General features: G+C 43.0%; 1 protein-coding gene and 1 long non-coding RNA gene across 2 annotated transcripts in view; both read left to right on the top strand.

Annotated features, from left to right (window-relative positions):
• The window catches only part of SNX4 (sorting nexin 4), a 36,080-nt gene extending 25,834 nt beyond the window's left edge, over positions 1-10,246 (top strand). The window contains 6 exon segments of the mRNA XM_074873648.1: positions 80-145; positions 4,247-4,336; positions 5,414-5,513; positions 6,331-6,476; positions 7,871-7,985; positions 8,335-10,246. Coding sequence (XP_074729749.1) covers positions 80-145; positions 4,247-4,336; positions 5,414-5,513; positions 6,331-6,476; positions 7,871-7,985; positions 8,335-8,382 — 565 coding nt within the window. The 3' untranslated portion in view covers positions 8,383-10,246.
• Positions 10,247-11,029: 783 nt separating this feature from the next.
• On the top strand, positions 11,030-18,008 carry LOC141944992 (uncharacterized). The gene is made up of 2 exons (XR_012629384.1): positions 11,030-11,324; positions 17,641-18,008. It is a non-coding gene; the product is annotated as an uncharacterized LOC141944992 (long non-coding RNA).
• Positions 18,009-21,345: the final 3,337 nt, after the last annotated feature.

The following is a 21,345-nucleotide window of genomic DNA, read 5'->3' as shown; positions in this document are numbered from 1 at the left end:
AAACTATATACAGGATGCAGCTTATTAACTTCCTTTACCCTTCATGTGTGATGTTGTTTCTCATTTGTTTTTCCTACAGTGAGTGGAGTGCAATAGAAAAGGAGATGGGGGATGGGTTGCAGAGTGCTGGCCACCACATGGATGTGTAAGTACTGACTGAATATCTGATAGTTTGATGTAAGCCAGATGTAGAACTCTCTCTTTCCTCTCTTTTCCCTTAACCCCAAAGTACATACACGCAGAGTACCAAGAAAGTTGGGGGTGCATTGTTTTTAGGTATACAGTGTTTCTGTGACTTGGATGCAGGCACAATTTTAGCATCAGCGTACTGTATTAAGTAGCTCAAAAGGTCTCAAGGGAACCAGAGGGGTTTCTTTTTTATTATTATTTTGAAATTGTAGAAGCATTTGGAATTCTTCCAGTTTTTCTTTTAAGCTACTATGCCAGAAACTGGTGGAATACAGCTTTAATGTACTGCAGACCTGATGAGATCCGTTTGGTTTTGATAGCAGCATTTTGTACCATGCAGTAGATGGTACACAGATTTGGACTTAATTACAGAGAGTTAGGAAATTTAATTAGCACCGAAACTCCAATGGATTCTTGAAACAAATACTGACTGAATGTAATAAAGTAGAGAATCCTCCCTCTTTGTATCTTTAGTGTTAGTTGGCAGACTACACAAAGCACAGCCTTCAAAATAAGAGTCTAGCACTTCAGAGTGCTCACAGGAGTGGTATTCTAGGCTCATGCTTTCTGCTTTTCAGGTAGTCATATATAGTAAGTGAAACAGTATAATTTCTCATCACTCTGATTCCTCTTCTATAATAGCACAATACAAATAGGTAACAACTCCAGCAAGAGGTGGAAGCTGTTTGACACTTCATACAGTATTTTTACTGCTAAAGTGTAATTTGTGTGGACGTAAAGTTATCAGTTTTAGTTTACAGTGCAGGTTTACATTAAAGCTAGCTGGTTTAGTCTACACATGTACTACTGCCTTTTTGTTATTGGTGTTATGCCTTGTCAAGTGGAAGGGTTTGAAGAGCCATACCAAACTCTGCCCTCAGCTTCTTCAGAATAGTTCTGTTTTTATCTGAACTTTAAGAATTTGAACCTCTCTGAATAATATATTCACACTTCTGTGTTTTGGCTAACGTGGTTTGCACCCAAAAAAAGCTATAATATTTTCTTAGGCAGAGGGCTCTGGTGAGAATAAAGAAATGGAGAATGCATTCAGCTTTCAGAAGAAAATAAGTAGAGGTGGAATACAATGTTAAGCGCCTACTGCAGTATGCAGAAATTGAAGAGATTATGAAAACATGGTATAATATAGAGGAGTTAAGGATGCACAAGTAAGTTTTCAGTGGTTCAGATACACCACACTAAGATGTCAAACACCTAGAAATGCATAACCAACTAAGAAGTGGGTCTCACTTCTCAGTGAGGAGGCTGAGCCCTCTCCATGCATCCGAGACGTTTTATATTTCTGTAACACAGTTGGGGTTAAAGATCCAGAGTAATGGCAGTGAGTTTCTGGGTAACTTTATCACTGCATGAAGCCTGAGGTAGCTTTCATTGTCTGTCATCTCTTCTGCTCTGGTACTCTCGTACAACAATAATCTCTTAGTGACAATCAAGCAAGAAATAGCAGCTGTGAGATTCAGGAACCCATTCAGTGACCCATGTGGTCTCCTACCAGTGAAGTTCATGTCTGTGATCTCTTGAAAGTATAACTTAACAGTCCAGTTGCCATTCCCATAACATTACACAGGAGTTTATTGCAACAGAAAGCTACTTCAAGAAAGTTGCCTAACAGAGAATAATCAAATTAGTCTTGAAGTTTAACATCTATATCTACCCCATATGCTGTAGTCTTTACTAGATGTTTATTTAAACTTTTGAGTTGTTATTGTTCAGTATGATCTAAAACTACTTAATATTTGGAGAAGACATCCCAAAGCTGCTTTGGATGTTATGCTGTATAACAGGATGAAGCTTGTTAAAGTGATAGAAGAGTATGCTGAGAAAGCTCGAGTGAATGGCTGTAATTCTAGCATTTAAAAGATGAAAGAAAAATGCCAGACCTTTGACTTCTTTATGCCATTAATGAGTGACCCTTTATCTCTGTATCAACTAGACTGTCATTACAGGTGGAACCAGTCTAGGCTAAAAAAAGGGTTTAGTTGATTCCCATGAAGAGTGGGTGTACGTGTTGGGTACCTTTAGAACTTAGTGCAGTGTTTCTCTGTAAGATTTTCCCTGGTTTGCTTATCTGCTTAGGACAAACAAGTATTTAAGCTTCAGCTTATGCAATCAGAAATACAGATGGTCTTACTACTTTTTTTCAAATCAAACTTGTGTCATAATGGAACCCCTGTCTACATAAGGTGGGGTTTGGGGTTTTTTTGAGAGTTGTTCTGCCACAGATGAGCTCTAGCACTGCTCTAAATTTAGAACTTACTTGAAACTGAAATGTGGCCCATCTGCTGCCCTGAGAAGTCTAACCACTATACTGAAATTACTGCACTTCAGAACTAAAAAATAGAGAGGGTAAGCCACTTATGACCTGTGTGGCTGCAGGATTTTTTCAGAACAAGTATATTTTTCAACACTTTGGTTTTCTTCCTTGCTTTGATTCATAATGTGAATTCTTATTCTGCCTGTTCTTTTATCTCTTCTATTTAAACTGATCTGCTGTTGCTGGTCACTTCATGTGTTATGCTTATTTATTGCCAGTAGCCTTGGTAGAGCTTTTCCTGGATGTGCCATGTCTTTGATTTCGCAGACCAGCAAAACAACTCATCTTGCTTGCAAACTTACACAATTCATGAACACATGGGCGTGTCTACAGCTCTTCCTCAGTCTTCCCATTCTTCCAGTTATTCCGCAAGTAGCCGCTCCCCCTTTGAAGAGCCTTAGTTGGCAGGCCCTACTGAGCAGGCCTGAGGGTGATAACTTTCAGCAGGAGTGTCTCCCTCAGATACCTCCCTTAGATTCCCAGGGGGTCTAAGTGACCCCATTGTTTCTTTTGGAACTTGAAGGAGGGATTTCTTGCTCTCTCCCAAGTCATGCTACCAGTTCCCTTTCAGCTTGAGACTGCTGCTGCTTCCACAGCGCCAGTTAATGGAGAGACACAGGAAAAAAGGGAAAAGCTCAAAGACTTTGCAAAAACTTTAAAGCCAAGAGTAATTAACATATGTAGTTAACATATGGGTCACGTGCTGGTCACTAGACAAGCATGGACATATGCTCGCTTCAGAGAGCCTGCATCTGTGCAAGGGATTGCCACATACTTGAGAATCCAGACTGAGTTAGCAGAATAGATGAAGGCATTTGTGATGAGATCTTGTTTGTTCTGTTTATCTCCAGTGGCACGTGCCCTGTATTGTGGGCTAAGTGGCATCCTATTTGTGTCACTGTGCTAAGTGAGATGTACAGTTACCTCTTAGCTGTAGGCCTGTCCCTGCAAATGTGTCTAAGCACCATCATCTTGGTTAGTGAGAACCTATTAAATGCTGTCCAATAAGCCAAGTAAGCTAGACAGAGAAAGTGCTTTTTGCCATTTTTAGGAGACATCAGCCTAAATGACATAACTCTTACTGAATGCAAGAGCTGCGGAGTTGGTTCGAGCCCTTGGACTTCAAATTTCTCTCTAAAAGGAAGGTTTAAACTTCTTGTTTCTCCAGTTGATATGCCTGACTTACACACCAGACAAAGCAAGGAGCTGAACGACTTCAATTCGTGGTGTTCAGAGCACCACTGTGAGTTCTCTTGTGCTCAGGCTGAGTAATGAACAATGAAAGCAACCTCTTTGCTTTTCAGAAGATATGATGTTCAAGCTTCTATGCCTTAATGCTTTAAGCTTTGCAGGATTTCTTCTGCACTGTGTCTTGTTTTGCCATGGTGCTGTATATTGACAGTCCACTGAAGAAAAGGAACAGTGTTTTTCTTTCCTGTAAGAAAAACTGCCTCATCTGCAGCAGGAAACTTATGATAGATCTTGTACTTGTCAAAAGATTCATTGTCGTAACAACCAAAGAAACAGGCCTGCAGGAATGTTTATATTAGCTGATTCAGAGTTTAATTAAAAATAAAGGAAAAACCCTTTTTGGAAGTGCCTTTCACTGTTTTACTTTGTGACTGGTGGTTCTGTGAAACAGGTGTCCTCCCTTGTTACTGTATGTGTAGTCCTTAAAGGTTAAATTAAGGAACTTTATATTTAATCATGGTTGGTTTTCACCAGATATGCAGCTTCTATTGATGACATACTGGAAGAAGAGGAACATTATGCAGATCAGCTGAAAGAATATCTCTTCTATGCAGAAGCACTACGGTATGTACAGAAGTGTATAGCCCAAGCGGAGGCTGCAGTCCTTTCCTCTAACATTGTCTTGATGTTGAATTTAGTTTAGTATCCTCTTCTGTTCTCTGAGAAGTAGAAATTTCAATGTTGTGGAATCTCCATGATCTCACCTCTTAATTTGCTTACTCATATTTGATTGCCACGTGGGTGACAATACAAATTAGAACCGAGCCAATCAGTAGTGAAATGACAGAAATGTTAAAATTGGTATACTGCTGTTTATTCCAAATACGGATTATATTTTTTTTATATTTTTTGTTTATGTTAGCCTTTATAGGGCAGTCCTCCTTAGAAGCATGGATACAAAAGCAAATTGCTTTATGCTGTAAAATTGTGCCTAAAGCTATCATGCTCTCCACAGGCTGGCTCTGAACCTCTTGGAGAGGTCAAGTAGTGCTGTAGAAAATTGGGTTGGCAAGTGTGAGGGCTGCTGTGTGGGAACCCAGAGCACTACTAGCCTCTCCTGGGAGACAAATGTGCATCCGGCAGTGGAGTACGGATGTAGCATCGTCAGCCCACACAGGACTGGGGCTTATTGCAGGTGGTCAGAGGAAACTCTCCTCTCTTCCAGATGAAAGGCACTATATGAATCCAGGAGCACAGTTTCTTGTTTCATTGTTTAAAAAATAAAATGTGAAGAATTTTGATTGACTGATACATTGCTGCTGTGACAGGTACCATCTCCAGGTACCTTTTGTCATAGTTGTGATTTTTCTGTAATGTATTTTGAATAAAAATATTTTACAGTGGTGTCCTTAAGTAGGTGGTAGGGCTTGTATTGCTGAGAGTGTCTTGGAGTGAGTCTAAAAAGAGGAGCAGAATGCTGCTGTACTAAGAATTTTCTTTATACTTTGATCCAAGCTTGCTTAACTACAGTATTTGCAGAGTTATGCATTCTGTGATAAGGCTGTTGAATTCGAGCTAGATAAATAACTGAATGTGCTGCTTGCCAAAAAATACCCCCATGATGCCATTTGTAAAGTTTAAATGGAGGGAGACGTAGAAAAAAAGTATTACGTGATAGATCTTTCATTACTTACTTTTCAGGGCAGTTTGCAGGAAACACGAACTAATGCAATATGACTTGGAAATGGCTGCACAGGACCTAACATCTAAGAAACAGCAGTGTGAGGAGCTGGCAACAGGAGTGAGTCTTTTTCCACTTTCTTCTCCAAGATGCCTTTTTTTTAATTTATTTTTTATTTGAGCCAAGTTACTTAGAATGACATTTAAATGGCACTAACATGCTGGCTGCCGCTTATGAGAAGCGATATCATATGAGCTGTAGGCATCTGAGGTTTAAAGTAACTTGGTTCTTGGTGATATAAGCTGTTTGTACCAAACTTTTTTTATTGAGTACTGAGCAAGTAAAGGGTTGCAGGAAATATGACCTGAGCAGAATAACACAAACACATCTATCCTAAAGATCAAAATGTTGGGAATTATAAAAGGCTTCCTCTGCCTCTTGAAAGGTGAATGTTACTCATATGTGGTGTTAATCCATTTTATACGGAAAGTAATGTTACTTAAAACATTACCTGAAAGTGGTAACTTAAAGTGTTTAGAATTCTTAATATGGCTGTTGGATCTATTGATGTTCTATACGAAACTACTTTATGGCTTTTCTTTCTCATGCAGAACACAAGGCTTAGTTTCTTTCCTACTTCAATAGGAAAATGCTCTGCAGGGTTACCTGTATGAGTGGAATGACTCACTTATGGTCTGATCAACAGACCAGCCTTAAAGAGTTTGAACATCAAATTACTTCCTCCCCACTTTGCTCAGTCTAATGTGAGCGACCATACCTCCCATAGGTGCCTATCAATTAATGAAAATTTAATTCACAAAATGGAAGTTAAAACAAAAAATCAGCTGAATAATAAGCCCAAATGCTGGTAAAATCACATAATGTCCTATGGCTGTGCTCAGGAATCCCAAACCTAGAGTGTCTTTGTTTTTTGTAGACTGTGAGAACATTCTCCCTGAAAGGGATGACCAGCAAGCTCTTTGGGCAGGAAAATCCTGAACAGAGGGAAGCCAAGATAAAGGTTCTAGAAGAGCAGATACAGGAAGGAGAAGAACAACTTAAGTCTAAAAATCTGGAGGGCAGGTAAACGGGCTTGACTTTTTCAAAGAAAACACAGGGATTGTCTTAGCAAAAGTCCTTGACTGGATGCTCTTGAAGGTGTTTGCATTTTATAAGTGTTTTTAATATATTCTTGGTGTTTATGAGCTGTCTATAAAAGCTCCTGTCAGCTGCAAGTTGTGAAATAAAGTACAGTACATGCAGTTAGCTTCTGGTCTGAGTGTATGGCTTATGTAAAACCTGATGACTTTCCCAGTTACTGAGCCCACTCTAATGGCTGACTTGAATGCTTTTATGTTCAGCTAGTAATATGTTTAGCAGGTGGGCTTGTAGGTCTGCAGCTGAATAGCCTGACTCAAAAGCTGATTTGCTTCAAACACAGTATTTGGTTTGGTTTATGTGTATGGGTCTTGAGCTCATATTCTGCAACTTTTTAAAATGGGGGACAGCTGAGTCCTGTTTGAAAGAGATGAGAAGTTCTGGCGCGTTGTGTTTGAGTAACTGCTTCTTGGTGCTCTAATGAAATTTTCTTCAGGAATGCAAACATGAAAAATAAGAACTAGCATTCCTAAAGCAATGTGATTGTCTCAGAACACGTTCATCATATAACACAAGGGGTAAACGTGGAATCTCCTAATATTTTAGGATTAGACGTGGAAAGATAAGACTAGTTCATGAATAGTTCAAAACAACAGGATGCTTAGTAAACGTAGTTTCTTAATCATTTTGACAGAAGTACTGGAGATGTTCTTTTGTAGCTCTGGAAGCAATTTTCAAGTGAACACTTGCCTTGTATGTATAGTCCAACACAAATGGAAGCTATGAATTACAGAATCTACCTCCATTTTGGTTAAGGAGACCTGAAGACACATCACCAAACCAACAAACTTAATTCCTGAAGTGAATTGTCCAAGTCAAATTTGCGTTGTAAATGGTTGTTATACTTGAGTGTCTCCAAATCATGATGACAAGTGTGTTTGCACGTTGGAAAGACGAAGCTTCTGACTTCACAATTGAAAAAGAAACGTGCAATGGTGTGTGCTGAATGCTAGTATAAAGATACTTAGTTACCCCAACAGAATCTGAGGGGAAAAAAGTGTATTCTGAATTATACTGGTTCTATGGCAGTGATGCTTACTGGGGAAAAAAAATCCAACAAACCAAACAACCCACCCAACGCATCCTGTGAAACTGATTCTCTGGTTTAAAAACCTTAAGATGATGATGGAGAATTAGATAATAGTGCCAATTATAAAATGAGGACACTGTGGGATGCATAATTACAGGACTGTTTACTGACTGAAAGAGGAGCACTTTTTCATACATAGCTTCTCTGCTGAGGGTCCAGAGGAAGGAAGATGAGCTGAGGATGGAACATGTAAAACACTTACTAACAGAAACACTGCTTTTAATTCCAGAGACTTTGTGAAAAGTGCCTGGGCTGACATTGAACGGTTTAAAGAGCAAAAGAATCACGATTTGAAGGAGGCGCTTATAAGCTATGCTGTTATGCAGATTAGCATGTGCAAAAAGGTACGTTTAGCTTGTGAAAGGCCAGGCTAGTTTATTTATCATATCAACAGGGGATCAGATGCAAACTTGCAATAACTAGGAACATTGCAGTCACAGAAGGTTGGAAGTCACTAGCGTAAAACCTCCCACATATTCCGTCCTACTCTAACTCAGTAACTTGTTAATGTTGAGACATATATATATATATAAAAAACAGGCAGTGTGGTCCAATTCCAGTGTGGCCTCTGCCTTATTTTTGTGTGAAGTTCTGTGGGACTTTTTTGTAGAGTCTTCTGTGGAAGAAAGTCTGTTGATGAGGTTTGTGAACAAAGTATATTTCCACCTACTGATTTTCAACTTTTTTTTAAAGGGAATTCAAGTTTGGACAAATGCAAAGGAATGCTTCAGCAAGATGTGATTATCTGGGAATGAATTCCTCCTCCAAGTGCCAGAGAACGGAAGCACAAATGTATAACACCAATGTTAAGTTGCTACATGACTTACATAAAATCATGAAATAAATGAGTTGAGTGAGTAGTTTTTCTTTCTGCTGATTGTAATTGTTAATAAAGGACAAAAAGGACATGTTGTTAAATGTTTAGCCCTGACTGCCACTTCTGTGGCATGTTTTATATGTGGTAGCAAATAATTCAGGGGTAAAAGAGTTACTGAAAACTACAGCTCTGTATTGGGGCAAAGGTATAGGGAAAGTTATCCCAGAAAGTATTAACTGAACTGTTCTGAGACTTGTGAAACACCATGCTCTGTGATGTGTAGATCACTTCCAGATGCCCTTCTTTTCAGCCCTTGCTGTTTAGAATTTTTAATGCTCAAGGGTTCTTTGGTGTTTTATAATGGGACACACAGTTGTGTTCTTGAGGTCTATGCCATAAGAGGACAAAAAATGAAATATTGTAACGCCTAGGGTTCACATTTAAATGCCTTTGCATGTCCATAGAGAAATGTGCTTTTCCAGAGTTCAGGTTAAGCAGTCTCAAGCTCCTGAGATGTTTGAAACTCTCTACAGTAGAGGTGTTGTACAATGATTTGATTTGATACGATGTTCTGCATTTACCGGTTCCCACTTAAGTTTTGATACGGGCATTGGTTTCTTATCAAACTTCTTCCTGCAAGTAAAGGAGACTGGTGATCCAGCTGAGCAGCAAAACCAAAGTCAAAGCTGGTAAGAAGCAGATGCAACTTCTCTTTGGTTTTTTGGAACGTGTTTACACTAGATGTGAATCTGGCCTGTGGTACCTCTTCTTGTAACTGAAGCAGTTTGGTTCTTAAAAGAATACTTGGTGCAACTTCTGTAGTACTTAAGAGCAGTGATGTGCAGAATCCACGATGAACCAAGGTGTCTGTTTGGCTCGTGTAATGATGTTTTGGTGTGTGTGTGTGTGTGTGTATATATATACACCAGTATAACATGATTTACAGTTACAGGTACTTGCATTAAATGTTTCCAATTGCGAAAAACACTTACCACTGTCTAATATTGGGCTTTCTCTACATACTTAAAGTTCCTGAAGTCTTGTGGAATTTGTCAGGCTTGATTGCTAGTCCTAAAAGAAGCTTTGTAATATTCTGTTGAAAAATGTATTTAATTATTCTGGATTATAACATTACTCAGACTTTAATTTTTTTTTTCCTTTTTTACAAGATATTCCAGGAAGTCCTTAAATGTTCTTTTGATAAAGTATCTAAATGTAGTTACTGATCTGTCCAATGTTACTTTTGTCTCTGCAGCATTTCTTTTCTATAAAACCGTTGTAAAGAATTTGTAAGCCTGGTGTACACTACAGCTTAAAACTCTGAAGTAAAATGCTAGTCACTCTGGTAACCTGTGCTGGCTTTTTCAAAGCATAGGACAGTGATAATTCTGGCTGAGAGATGATGTCGGGCAGAAAGAGGTCTCTCCATTTAACATTTACAAGGAGAAGTAGTGTTCCATTCAGAGGTTGCAGTATCCGGTTCTGATACAGGCTGAAGGACTCTTACATTCCAAACCAAGAAGTTGCACACTTGATGTATTCAGTAAACCTTCTAAAGGAGTGGTGCCTTAATACAATACCATGAGGCGCTCAGAGTAGGTATTTTTCATGCACTTTGATTTTTGGTAGATCTTTCTGGTGCCTCTTTCCACATTTCACTTGCTGTACAGCTTATTAAATGTATTAGTATGCCTTTTTTTTCCTTGCTAGTTGTACTAAATTTAAGAAGGGAACAAAACTGTTCTTGTAAGTTTTGTGCCAAATAAGCTAAATAAAATTGCTCTTTGATATTTTTGTTATGTTGTTTTTTGTAGAAATGGTGTCTTCCCAATTCTGAAAACTGCTGGTCAATTTCTTGAAATGGGTTCTTGTCCATCTTAGTTCTCAAAAGGCCTTAAACTTGAGTTTAAAATTTAAGTAGTAAATTGTGCACAACTACCTTATTTGCCTTTTAGGTGAAGAATGTAGTGATTAGACCAAAACTAGATACTTGTTACGAGTCAGCTTTGATCCCTGCTTTGATTTTGCCCAGACAGAACTGGCTGTCTGAATTCCGTGTGTGTCTTCAGCTAGGTGAGAGAAGATCATTTGAAAAGGGTTTGTGTTGTTTGACAGAAATTGGGTGAAAGGTGAGTTAAGGATAATTTGCAATAACTTTACTTCTGCTGTTTTCAGAAAAGCATTGCATGAGGCCTGTGTACTTGTGGATCCGAGCAAACAGTCAAGGCTTCTACCCCTCTTTCAGCTTTTTAACTTTTTAAGGGGTTAATGGCTGTTCCCATGTGGTTAGAGTCCACATGACAAATGCACACTTGTGGAGTGTGCATCTTTCCAGTTACAGTGCAGATTTAACTTCCATAACTTGATCTGCTTTGCCTTGATGAGATTTCTTCAATTATCCAATAACCATCAAAAATTGGTGGAAGGCCTTGAGAATAATAGCAGGTAGGTAGACCATTTTAATTTAATCTTGACAAAATGGTTGTATGTGAAAGTTTACCTACATGGATCATCTAATTTGCTGATGGAGCTGTTGCTTCTGTCCCAGGAAGCGGTGCTGGGTGGATTATCACTGCTCATGCTATCCCTGACCTTCCCCATTACTAGCAGGACCTTGACTAGTCAGTATGTTTTAGTTGCTACTGTTGTCTGCTCCTGAAATGTAGATAGGGTGAGGGAGCCAGCTGAAATGGGAAAAGTATTTTTATGAACTCTACTTATTTAATTTTTTTTAAAATGTATTCTTTCAGTACCTGGTGTGTCAGCCAAAGCAGAGTTAACCTAGCAGCTGTGTGCAGGGACTACCTTGGCAAGCGCAGAGCAAATCAGAAGCTCAAGCCCACACTGAGGAGCTCGCCTGGTGCAGGTGAGCCAGAGGGAAGCGGCGGCTGTGGGCGAACCTGTGTCAGAGCCAGCGGGCCAAGGCCCAGGTCCCAGCGCGGCTGGCTGGGCTGTGAGCACTGCATCCTGGGAGGGACCGTGTTTCCCTGTGTGGCTCTGCCTGCCACCGGAATTTTTTTGTGCACTTCAGTTAAAGAAACGAGGAACGCTTTCTAATGTCCCCTAAAGGATTACAGGGAAGGAGGTTGTCCGAATTCCCCACACGTGTCACGCAGTGGCACAGCAGGGCTCTAACTCATGTTTCCGTGTGCGCCCCCGTTTTGCACATCCCTGGTGCCTCTTGTCTTGTAGTTGCTCCTAGGACTCTGTGGGGAGGCATGATCTGTGTAGTGAAGGTTCTAGCACAGGGCTGCCGTAGAAATAACATGAACAAAGGAACCAGGTGGAATGAGAGCAAGTAAAATGGGAGCACAGGCTTTGGTGCCAAATCCAAGTATAGAATACTCGCGTATCACCAGCAAAAGCAGTCGCCTTTGTAAGCAGTCACTTTCCTGCTGCCACAGAGTTAATATCTGCTCTAAACCCTGGAGTTTGAGTGCTCCTGCCTGGCGGGTTCCCTCCCGCTTCCCCAGCAGAGTGGGGGTTTCTCAGGGCGGGGGTGGCTCGTAGAGGATGTGCACTCATGATCCAGCCCCTGTAGAGACTTCGGCACTGCAGGAGAGTAGATTTTGTGAGCTGCTTCCCTCTAGCGGGTGGCCACCGGGGAGGGCAGGATGCTCGCTGCAGCGGTGATGGCCTGAGAAACGTCTCAATGGCAGAAGCTTCATTGTCCTGCCAGCTAAAAGAGGGAGGTTTTATGTATGTCCCCTCCACAGTAGGACTGCGGCAACTACCCCCTTCTGCCTTGGGCCATCTGGAGAGCCTCGAGTTCCTGCGTAAGCAAAGGATTGTGACCCATTGGCTGCTGTTCTCTGCTGCTTCTTGGTGTGATAGTGTTATCAAAAGGATTTTGCGGTTGTGACTTCTGTACAGTCAAATGCAGAGGAGAAACCTTTTTTTGCTGCCTTTTTAGTTGCTTTTGCATGGCTTACATAAACTGCCCTTTCCAATGCTGTATTTTCTTTCAAAAAAAAAAAATCTTTTTTCTTTGACTGGTCATAGAAGGTATCTAAAACACAAAACAAAGCCAAATTGGGAAGTATCTTGTGTGGATTTGGAGGAAAACAACTCCAGACAGTGAAAGTGCAGAGTGTTTGGAAGTAAGGGGAGATGGCACCATGCTGGGAGAGGCAAGAAGGGTTAAGCTGTATGCACTTGAGGGGAGACAGGGTTTTGAGGAGATGCACAAGAGGGTGAGGAGGTAAGGAGGAGAGAAGAGAAGGTGAACAGGCAAGAGGGAGAGCAGGGATGGGGTGGGTGGAGGAAGTGGAGAGAACAGACGGAAAGCTTCTGTACCTGCGGGCTGTGCTGTGCAGAAGGGGAAAGCAGCACTGCATTGGCCTTGTTTTGGAGGGAGAAAAAGAGTGAGGGAGGTGGAAACAGGAGATAAGGAAATTTCAAGAGGTGTCAAAGGCACAACTAGGTAATACTGATGATATGATCATATAATAATAATGATCATATCTAGGTCTGAATGAAACTTGTGGTGGTGACTGAGGTCTTAAAGCTGAGTGATAATGGTGTGACATTTCTCTTGAGCTCAGGAGAGACTTAATTTTGTCTAATATTTTGTATCTATTTTTAATATGATTGCTTTAAATTTTCTGAGTAAATAAAATAGGAGAAGAAGCTTCAGTCTTCAAAAACCCAGCATAAACCTCGTGGGCACCCTGATGCTACAAACACCAGCATGGTCAGCCCTGTGATCTGGGGGCCTGCTGGCTGATGCAGCTCTAAAACAGGCTGCCCCACATACCACAAACATTCCAGGGACTACAATTAATAAATAGCTGCTTCATCTGCAGTGAACATTTTCTGTTATCTGTATATATCGTGGCATATAACAACACCAATTACATTCTCTTCAGAAAGTAGCTGTAAGTGGCCACAGAAGATGAAAAGCAACTTTGTGGTGAGCCTCCCCAGGATGCTAAGGTGGAAAATGATGAAGTCGAAGGGAAAACACAACCCCGACCGCCCTCTTGTGGGTCTCCAGCTTGGGCTCGCAGGGGCCGAAATAAAACTCTGCGGCAGGAGGGAGGCAAATGCCACCTACTCCCCTCCTGCTGCTCAGAGGTGCGGGGGCCATCGCAATAAATACAAAGGGATGGTTACACTGGAACAGATTTCCATGCAGGATTTAGTGATGAATTCATGATTTGCTGTAGGTTGCTATTAATAATACTGTGTATTACACTGTGATTTGCAGGTTCCTCAGGTGCCTTTCACACCAGACAAATGCTGCCATGAGTTGGACTTAAAACACAGATTTCTGAGCTAGCAGTAATTTTTTTTTTTTTAATAACTGCTTGGAAGTGGTGCTGGCTGCGTGGTCAGGAGGAATGACCTGTGACCATTTGTGTAAGCTGCACTCTTGTATAAGAGATGGAAAAGTAGGCCTTGCCCAGTGCTGCTTTGAATTAGCTTTTCCTGAAGTGTGTGCTCTCTGATCCCAGCTTTGAACCTCTCTGGTGACAGGCCAGATCCTCATGATGGTTGTTCCAGGGGTTAAAAGCATAGACTTTATTTCCAGTCTCATTTGTCTGCTTCATCTTCCAAGCGAAGTGTTCGTCTGCTCCTGCCTGCTGACCTCCAATGGCCCTGCAGACGCTGGATGCTCAGGGGGCAGCGGGGAAGAGCCGTGGGCTCCTTGTGCTGCAGTGAGATCCCTCCTGGGCCACGCAGCAGACCCGTACATCCCTCTCATCCTGTGTTTGCCAAACTAGAGTAGGCGTTGCAATACCCACAGCAGTGTTCCCGTTCCTGTGTGACATTCTGACATTCCCTGCTCTCCCGCATGGATCATGTCAGTCTCTGAGGCCATCACTGCTCCTTTCAAGCCATGTCTGGTGCTCCCACTGTCTTTCAGAGTGGTTCTTCTCCCAGCCTGACCATGCTGGGGCTGCATGGAGCTGTGCTGGGGCTGGCACTGAGCTGCTGCCCATTTGCCTCCATCAGGTGACTCTCATCACTGCTTCCCAGCAGTGCAGCCTCCTCTTCTTCCAGCGGCTCCTTAATGTTTTCATCTCCATCACCCATGGTCTCAGTAATGCTCTTACTGCCCTGGCTGTTAGTTAAGACACTAACCAGCACAGAGCCAATGAGAGATTCCAGCAGGACCCCACTACCCCAAAGAGTTCCCGTTTCCTGATGCCTTTGGCCAGATTTTAATTTATTTTAAGGAACACAAGGCTGGGTCTCTGCTTCCTTATTCAGAGGACCAACCTGAGCTGACTGAGGAAAGCTATGGTATGGTGGATTGCTGCAGTTACACTATTGCTTTATCCAGGAAACCATAATCTATTAAAATGAGAACCAATTTGACAAGATCTGTTTTCTGTGAATGTGTTGATTGGCACTAATCTCTTTTAACTCTATATCAGCTATTCCATTCCCAGGGAATACTTTCAGACTGACAGGCCTATAATAATTCAATCTCTCTAACTATGTATTTTTATAAACAGGCAAAATATTAGCCACCTTCCAGCCTTATGGAATTTCTCCTGCAATTCAAGACTTGTTGAAAATCTGTGTCTATGGTTCAGAGATCTCTTATGCTGGTACTGCTATAAGCTTGAGAGGAAGCTATATGGATCTGCAGATATAGGCATTAATTTAAGAAGCTGTACCCTGGGTGTGACTCCGGAGAAATTATCTCCTCGTGATGGAGCTAACGCACAGCTATGGTTGATGAAGAGTGCATTCAGAGTATGAATCGGTTTTAGCATCCTCCCAAATGAAGTGAAAAGCATATCCTTATGTAGTTTAACATGTTACTACATTATAATATGCTGTTGACAAAGTTTGACCAAACTCTCTGACATCTAGGAACTGAAATGCTGAATTAACCTTCAAACCATGTAAAGTGTCAGGAATACTTACTGGTGGAGGGGGTTCATTTGTGAACCAGGAGACATCATTTGGTCTGGGAAGCCAAACTACTAGAGGACATGAGGAATCCTTCCTTCAAAATCGAAAATCCTTCCCAGTGCTAAATCTTCCCTAAGTACATCTTGCTTCCTTATAGATAATTGATCTTTCCTAACCTCTAACTTCTTTTTATGGTTGGCTTTACCATTCTTCCCCTCTCCATAATACTTTACCTGTTTCTATTTCTCCTCTAAGCCAGGACAGGGATTTGAACACATGTTGCCTTTTTCCAATTTCAGGGTGCTTACTTAAAATATTTGGAAATAATTGCTGGCTATCATTCACTTTCTGTTCAAATTTCTTCTCCTTGCTGATGTAGTTGCTGCTATTTTTAGCTTTAAAATGCTAAATACATAGTGCTTAGCTGTGTCTTTTTTCTGTTTCCTTCCAACAAATATAATGATTGCAATTACAAGGCAATTTAGTGGTTGCTCGGTTTCATGTTACTTTTAAATTTGAAAACACTTCTTTTTTTCTCTCTCATGTTGATGTCCACTATGGAGCTTCCTGTGCTGGAGTTAAATGAAAGCTATGGGAAGCCAGGGAGGAGGGCTGTATTGCCAGCAGATGTGTGAGTGGCAGGACAGATGCCTTGGTGGTTCTAGGACAATTTTTGACTCAGGTGAAGTTTCCCTTTTGTCCCTATGCCCCCTTACCAGAGTGGGATGGCTTTTGTACTGCAGTACTGGAGATCCCGAGCAAACACGCAGCGATCAGGGAGCTGGGTCTAACAGAGATGCTCCCAGAGGGTCATGGGGCATCAGGTTCCTGTTTTGGGGGTGTTGGCAGGATTTGTCTGGTCTCATGTGAGCAGAGGGTAGTGAGCTGCTGTAGGAGCCTGCCTTCAGGAGCTGATAACCTCTGCCTTGCAAGATCCCGTTTTGAGTAGGCAGATAAGGATATAGAGGGGAAATTAGCTATTAATAGGAGTAGGGTTGGAGATAAGCAGAGGGAAAGGAACCACAGAGCTCTGCAAGCCTAGCTGGAGGCTTGGGTAAGGTTGGGTTTGGCAAACACAGGCTCAGCTGGTGGAAGAGTTTGTTTGTAAGTTTGGCTTCCACATGAACCTGCTGTGGTTAGGAGACAGCCCTGCTCGGGAGCTGAGTTGGGATTACTTTTTCCATCTGTGTAGCAACATGTGGGATGCAAGAAGCCTGACCCTGAGCAAGAGAGCTGGGAGTTGGCACCTCAGGTTAAAGTGGCCTGTGTGGGGTGAGAAGGCACATTTTGGTGTCCTGGGCAGACTGAGCTGCCTGAGCTGGTAGACACAGTTGTTGGCTCAAAAGTGGTTCCTACCATCTGTGCCAGAGGGTGCGTGCCCCTTCCCTTCCTCTTTTGCCACCCACTGCCACTTTCTGCCTCCCATTGGTGTTAATGCTTTGGTATGTGAATCCTTCCACCGGGTGTTGGTAACCTGTTTGTGCCAAGTTTGTGCCTGCAAATGTGTTGTAACTGTTGATTTTATGTGTTACCCACTCTGTGGCACTGCTGTGCAGGCAACTGGCCCATTTCCTTCATCGCTTTTGTTCTGAATTTCCTGGTTCAATGGTGTTCCCCTTCATCCTCCCTTCATGCTAGTTCAATCTCTTTCTAGTTGTTTAGTCTGCCTGAGCCTGCTGCTCAGAAAATTGGGGTGGCTTCTACTGATAAGGTGGCCTCCCCTCCCACTGGAAGAATGTGCCACAAAACCTCCATCTCTCACTTTACAGTGTGATTGCACCTCTGATTTCTTTCTGTTCTTCCTATCTATTGATTAAGGATGGGAAGGGTCTCAAGAAATGTTGCTGAGATATCTGCTTCTTCATGTTGTGCAGAGTCCTCTAAAGTCCTCACCAACACGCCCAGTCTCCTGGGATGTGCGCTGGCATGGATGGCACTGCTTCTTTACAGGTGGCTCCATAACCAGCTGTCCCTGGAAATTTAAGCTTAATTACATTTTATGTATTGGTTCTAGAGAGGCAGGAACTGTGTTCCTTGAAGGATGTTCTTCTGTTATCCAGAAAGAAGTGGGTTTTTGCAGTGATTGAAGAGCTCTCTAGGCAGCACGGATTGCCTTTCAGGCTGGGTTGAGCAGCCATGTTCAGCAGTGCTTCTCCTCTCACCTTTTGTCTTTCTGCCATTCTCTCTTCTGTCTTCAGCCAACAGTGCTTTGTCCTTTTGTCTCATGTTTAAGAACTGCAGAGACTCCTGTGTAGCTTTGATATGACCATGTCCCTAGCAGACACTTTTCTTTTTTCCTGTCTTCCTTACAGAATGAGTAGCCCAAGTCCTCCCCAACTTGGTTGTCCAGGAGTTCTCCAGCTGCTGTGTCAACGTTTGCCTTCCAAACCACTGATTTTCTTGTAGCGTGGTGACCAGCATTCACTTCTCAGGAACCACTGCTGCTGCAGGTTGGACATGTGGCACACTGCAGTAGGTCAGAGGTGTGCTTTCCTGACTGGCTGTAAGTGTCTCATGTTCTGTTTATGTCTCAGCAGCTCTCCTGAAACAAGTGACATTTCTGAATCCAACGAATAGAAAAGCAAACTGTTATGTGGCTGTATGGGTACTTCTAAATCCAGTTATCAGATTGCCATAATCTGGGTAAAGAAAGGAAAATAAATCATGAACCATGAAACTGCCTCTTCTTGCTGACTGATCTTACCATTGCTGCTAGTCCCTTGGGTCAACATACACTAAAGATATTCCTTCACCTCCAAATGTTTGAAGAGGCTAATATTTGGAAGGACAAGCTGCTCTGTCAAGTGTAAAGGTGCAGTCTGACTCACATGTCGCAGAAGATGGGATCTGGAGTTATTTCTGTGTAGCATCCCTGGGTGTGAGAGGGAGTTGATTATGTCCCAAGGTAGGTGTTTAAGGCAGGTGGAAGGAATTGGTCCCTGGAGATCTCTGTCTGCCTTGACTGCACAGGGAGTTGCAGAGAGATAATTAGATTTCAGATGTAGTCTACCCTAAATAAGGAACAGAAGCCGTAGTGGATTGCTGTGCGTTTGCTTTTGAAGATTTTGGCCTCTCTTTGTAAAAATTAGAAACTGGGAATTCTACAGAGCCTTCTTGCATTTGGTCCAGAAACACTAGCTTTGCTGTTCTCTAGGAGAGGGAACCCCTGTTTTACAGATGTTTCTTTCTCTCTTGCTCAAAAATTAAAAAAGTAAATAAATTTGCAGGTCAGTGTGCGTCTGGCGCCTGGGCTGATGTACTTGAAGCACAGGACTCTAATCCCAGAGGAACCAGACGCTGGCTGGAGAGCTGGTTGCTGCTGCTGGATAGGTGTTTTGCCTAGTGGGACGGCTGCAGGCTGGCAGAGAAGAGTTAACTGCCGGTATCTAGCTTTGGTGTGCTCAGAGCAGCCACTAATCTGCAGATGAATGTGTTCCAACAGGAAAAATAAATCTTGTCTGTACCTGTGCTTGTTTGCTCCCGCTGGAGCCAAATTGCAGCACTGCCTGTCAGCCTGGCCCAGGCCGGCTCACGGGCTCCCGGCACCGGCAGCGCTGGATGAGTTTCTTGCCTGGCTCCAAGTCAACGTCACTCCTTGGGTCGGAGCAGCTTGTGCAAGCAGAGTGCAGCTGGGGAGGTCAGTGAGTGCGTGTGAAGGCACCAGGATAAAGCAACAGCCCATATGCAGTTTTGCAACGTGATCTCTCTGCTGGCGCCCTTGTCGGCGCTCACTTACCTGCCCCATCGTGTCCACAGCGCTGTTTGCTAATCGCTGCTCTCCAGCTGTCCTTGCAAACATTTAATTCGTGTCATCGTTTGTTTGTCTCCCACGTGTCTGCAAGCATGTTTGTGAATTCTCTCAAATCTCAGCGTTTTAGCACAAACATTGCTGCCACCATCATGCACCCATGCTGCTCCCGTGGGTCAGCCCCCCGCACGGCTTTGGTGATGATGCACATGGCGCGGCGAGGGAGCGCGCGAAGCAAACCCACGCTGCGTGCCGTGTTCAAACAAGTGCCTTTTGATCCAGCAGGCTTCAGCAGAGAAATCCAAAACTAGACTAAACAAAGCCAAAAAAAGAGAACGATTTAAGGCATGCTTTTCACAAGGTGAATGCCTGTTTCTGTGCTGCTTCTTCTTTGGCTTTCTTAGCTAGTGCTTAGCTTTTCTCTGAAAATCAGACTACTTGTCATGAATTTTGGGAATTAAAATAAATCTGGAGACCTCTGCCTGCTGCACATTGCTGTTATGGGATAAGCATTTGCAAATGGCTGTTCCATTGCACTTGGTGTGGTGGGGAATGCAGGTGAGGAGCAGCCACCTCTGCCACTTGCCAGCACTCACAGGGAAGTGATGCCTGCGAGACAGACTGGTTTGTGAAAGAAATGTAAAACAACAACAACCCACTACCCCTCCCCACGCCCGCCCCCCCCCCCCCAAGTTAAAAACATATTCATCTAATCCCCAAGAAAAGCCATCTAATATGCACTCACTGTTGGCCTTGCAAGCTGATTATTGTCTTTGCTATAGCCATAAAACCGAAACCCTTCAGCTCAAGTTTTTCCTACTGGACAGTGTCTGTGAGAGAGACCATTTCCATTTCTGGGCCCAGAAAGTTAAAATGAGAGAAATAACTTCTTTGCTTATGGCTAACCTGTCAGAGGAGAGGCAGGTCTTGGCCATCACACTTCCACCCCCATCCAAACTTCCTCAACATTTGGAGCAGACAGATTTGAGCTTTTCTGTCGTACATGGCTCCAGATGCAAAGCTTTATTCCAGCTGCTCTGAGAGGCTTTTTGGATCTCCTGCTTGGCTGGGGACCATCTCCAACAGGAACTTTGGGAGCAGAGCCTGGACTTGTACCTTCTGTTTATTAAAAAACAAACAAAACGCCCCAGGACAGAGAGTGTGCAGCCAAGGTGCTCCTCTCTCCTGCAGCCCTCTTACATGCTGACTTCTTCCAGCCTAGCGGGAGATGCTTCTTCCCCTCTTCTTCTTACATAATGTCAACTACAGTCAAGCCCTCATTTTCTTTGGTTTTGTATTTTTTTTTTCCCTCCACTTATTTGCTAATTTATCTCCTTGTTCCTTATGATGTGCTCTTTTCCTCATCCTTATTATTTCTGCCATTTTTTCAGAGCAGCTAAGGAGCTAAGCTGCAGGTGAGACTATGCCATCCTGGCCATGGCACTTGTGGTATGGATGCAGCCATAAATCCTGAGATTCAGAAGGATCTTATCTAGCAACAGTCACACAGTTGTGGGTCTGCTCAATGCAAATAATTTGTGATGTATTGCTAGGTTGGGCTGCCAAGATGCAGGTTTAGGGGCAGATGAAACAGAAATTGTTGCAGAAAGATGAGGACATGCTAGTTAGCCACCTCTGTCCTCTACTTTGGTTATCTACAGCACAAAGTAGGAAAAGGAGAGAGATGGATTCAGTTGCCAGCAGTTCACTTAATGAAATGCTGGTGGGGCTATGGCAAAGGCTGTCCCCGTTTTCTGGGGGTCTCTGTGCTCAGGGGTGAGGCACGTGGGCACAAGTGGTTCCAATCGTGGCTGTGCTGCCCATGGAGCTGCACAGCCACGTTGCTGCCATGTGCACCTAGGGCCATGTCTCCTCTGCTCATCCCCTGGCTGGGACACTGGCAGCCTCCACGGTCTTTTGTTCATGTCTGAGTAATTTATGGTTGCAAGCTGGTGCCAATATGAGATGCACTGGGACTCGTTGGCATCCTTAAACACTATTTTAAGAGGAGCTTGGACTTGTGTCCCATTGTACTGTGAACAAAATTGACTTTTTCCAAGTTTTCCACCCCTTGGGGCAACTCCTTCTCTACAGGTAAGGACTGTCTTCAAAAGTTGGGGTGACTGCCCCTTGGGCACCTTTCCAGTGGGAATGCACTGGAGCATCCTTCGGACCAGGGCGCTGCAAACCTGCCTGTCCCTGATGGGCGGCTGCAGGAGTTACAGGAGAAGGAAGGGGAAATGGAGAAACAAACCACTGGGTGCTGTGG

Source organism: Strix uralensis, chromosome 6 (genome assembly GCF_047716275.1).
Source record: "Strix uralensis isolate ZFMK-TIS-50842 chromosome 6, bStrUra1, whole genome shotgun sequence".
NCBI lineage: Eukaryota > Metazoa > Chordata > Aves > Strigiformes > Strigidae > Strix > Strix uralensis.
The sequence above is the reverse complement of the archived record's forward strand: the minus strand, read 5'-3'. Positions and strand labels throughout refer to the sequence as shown.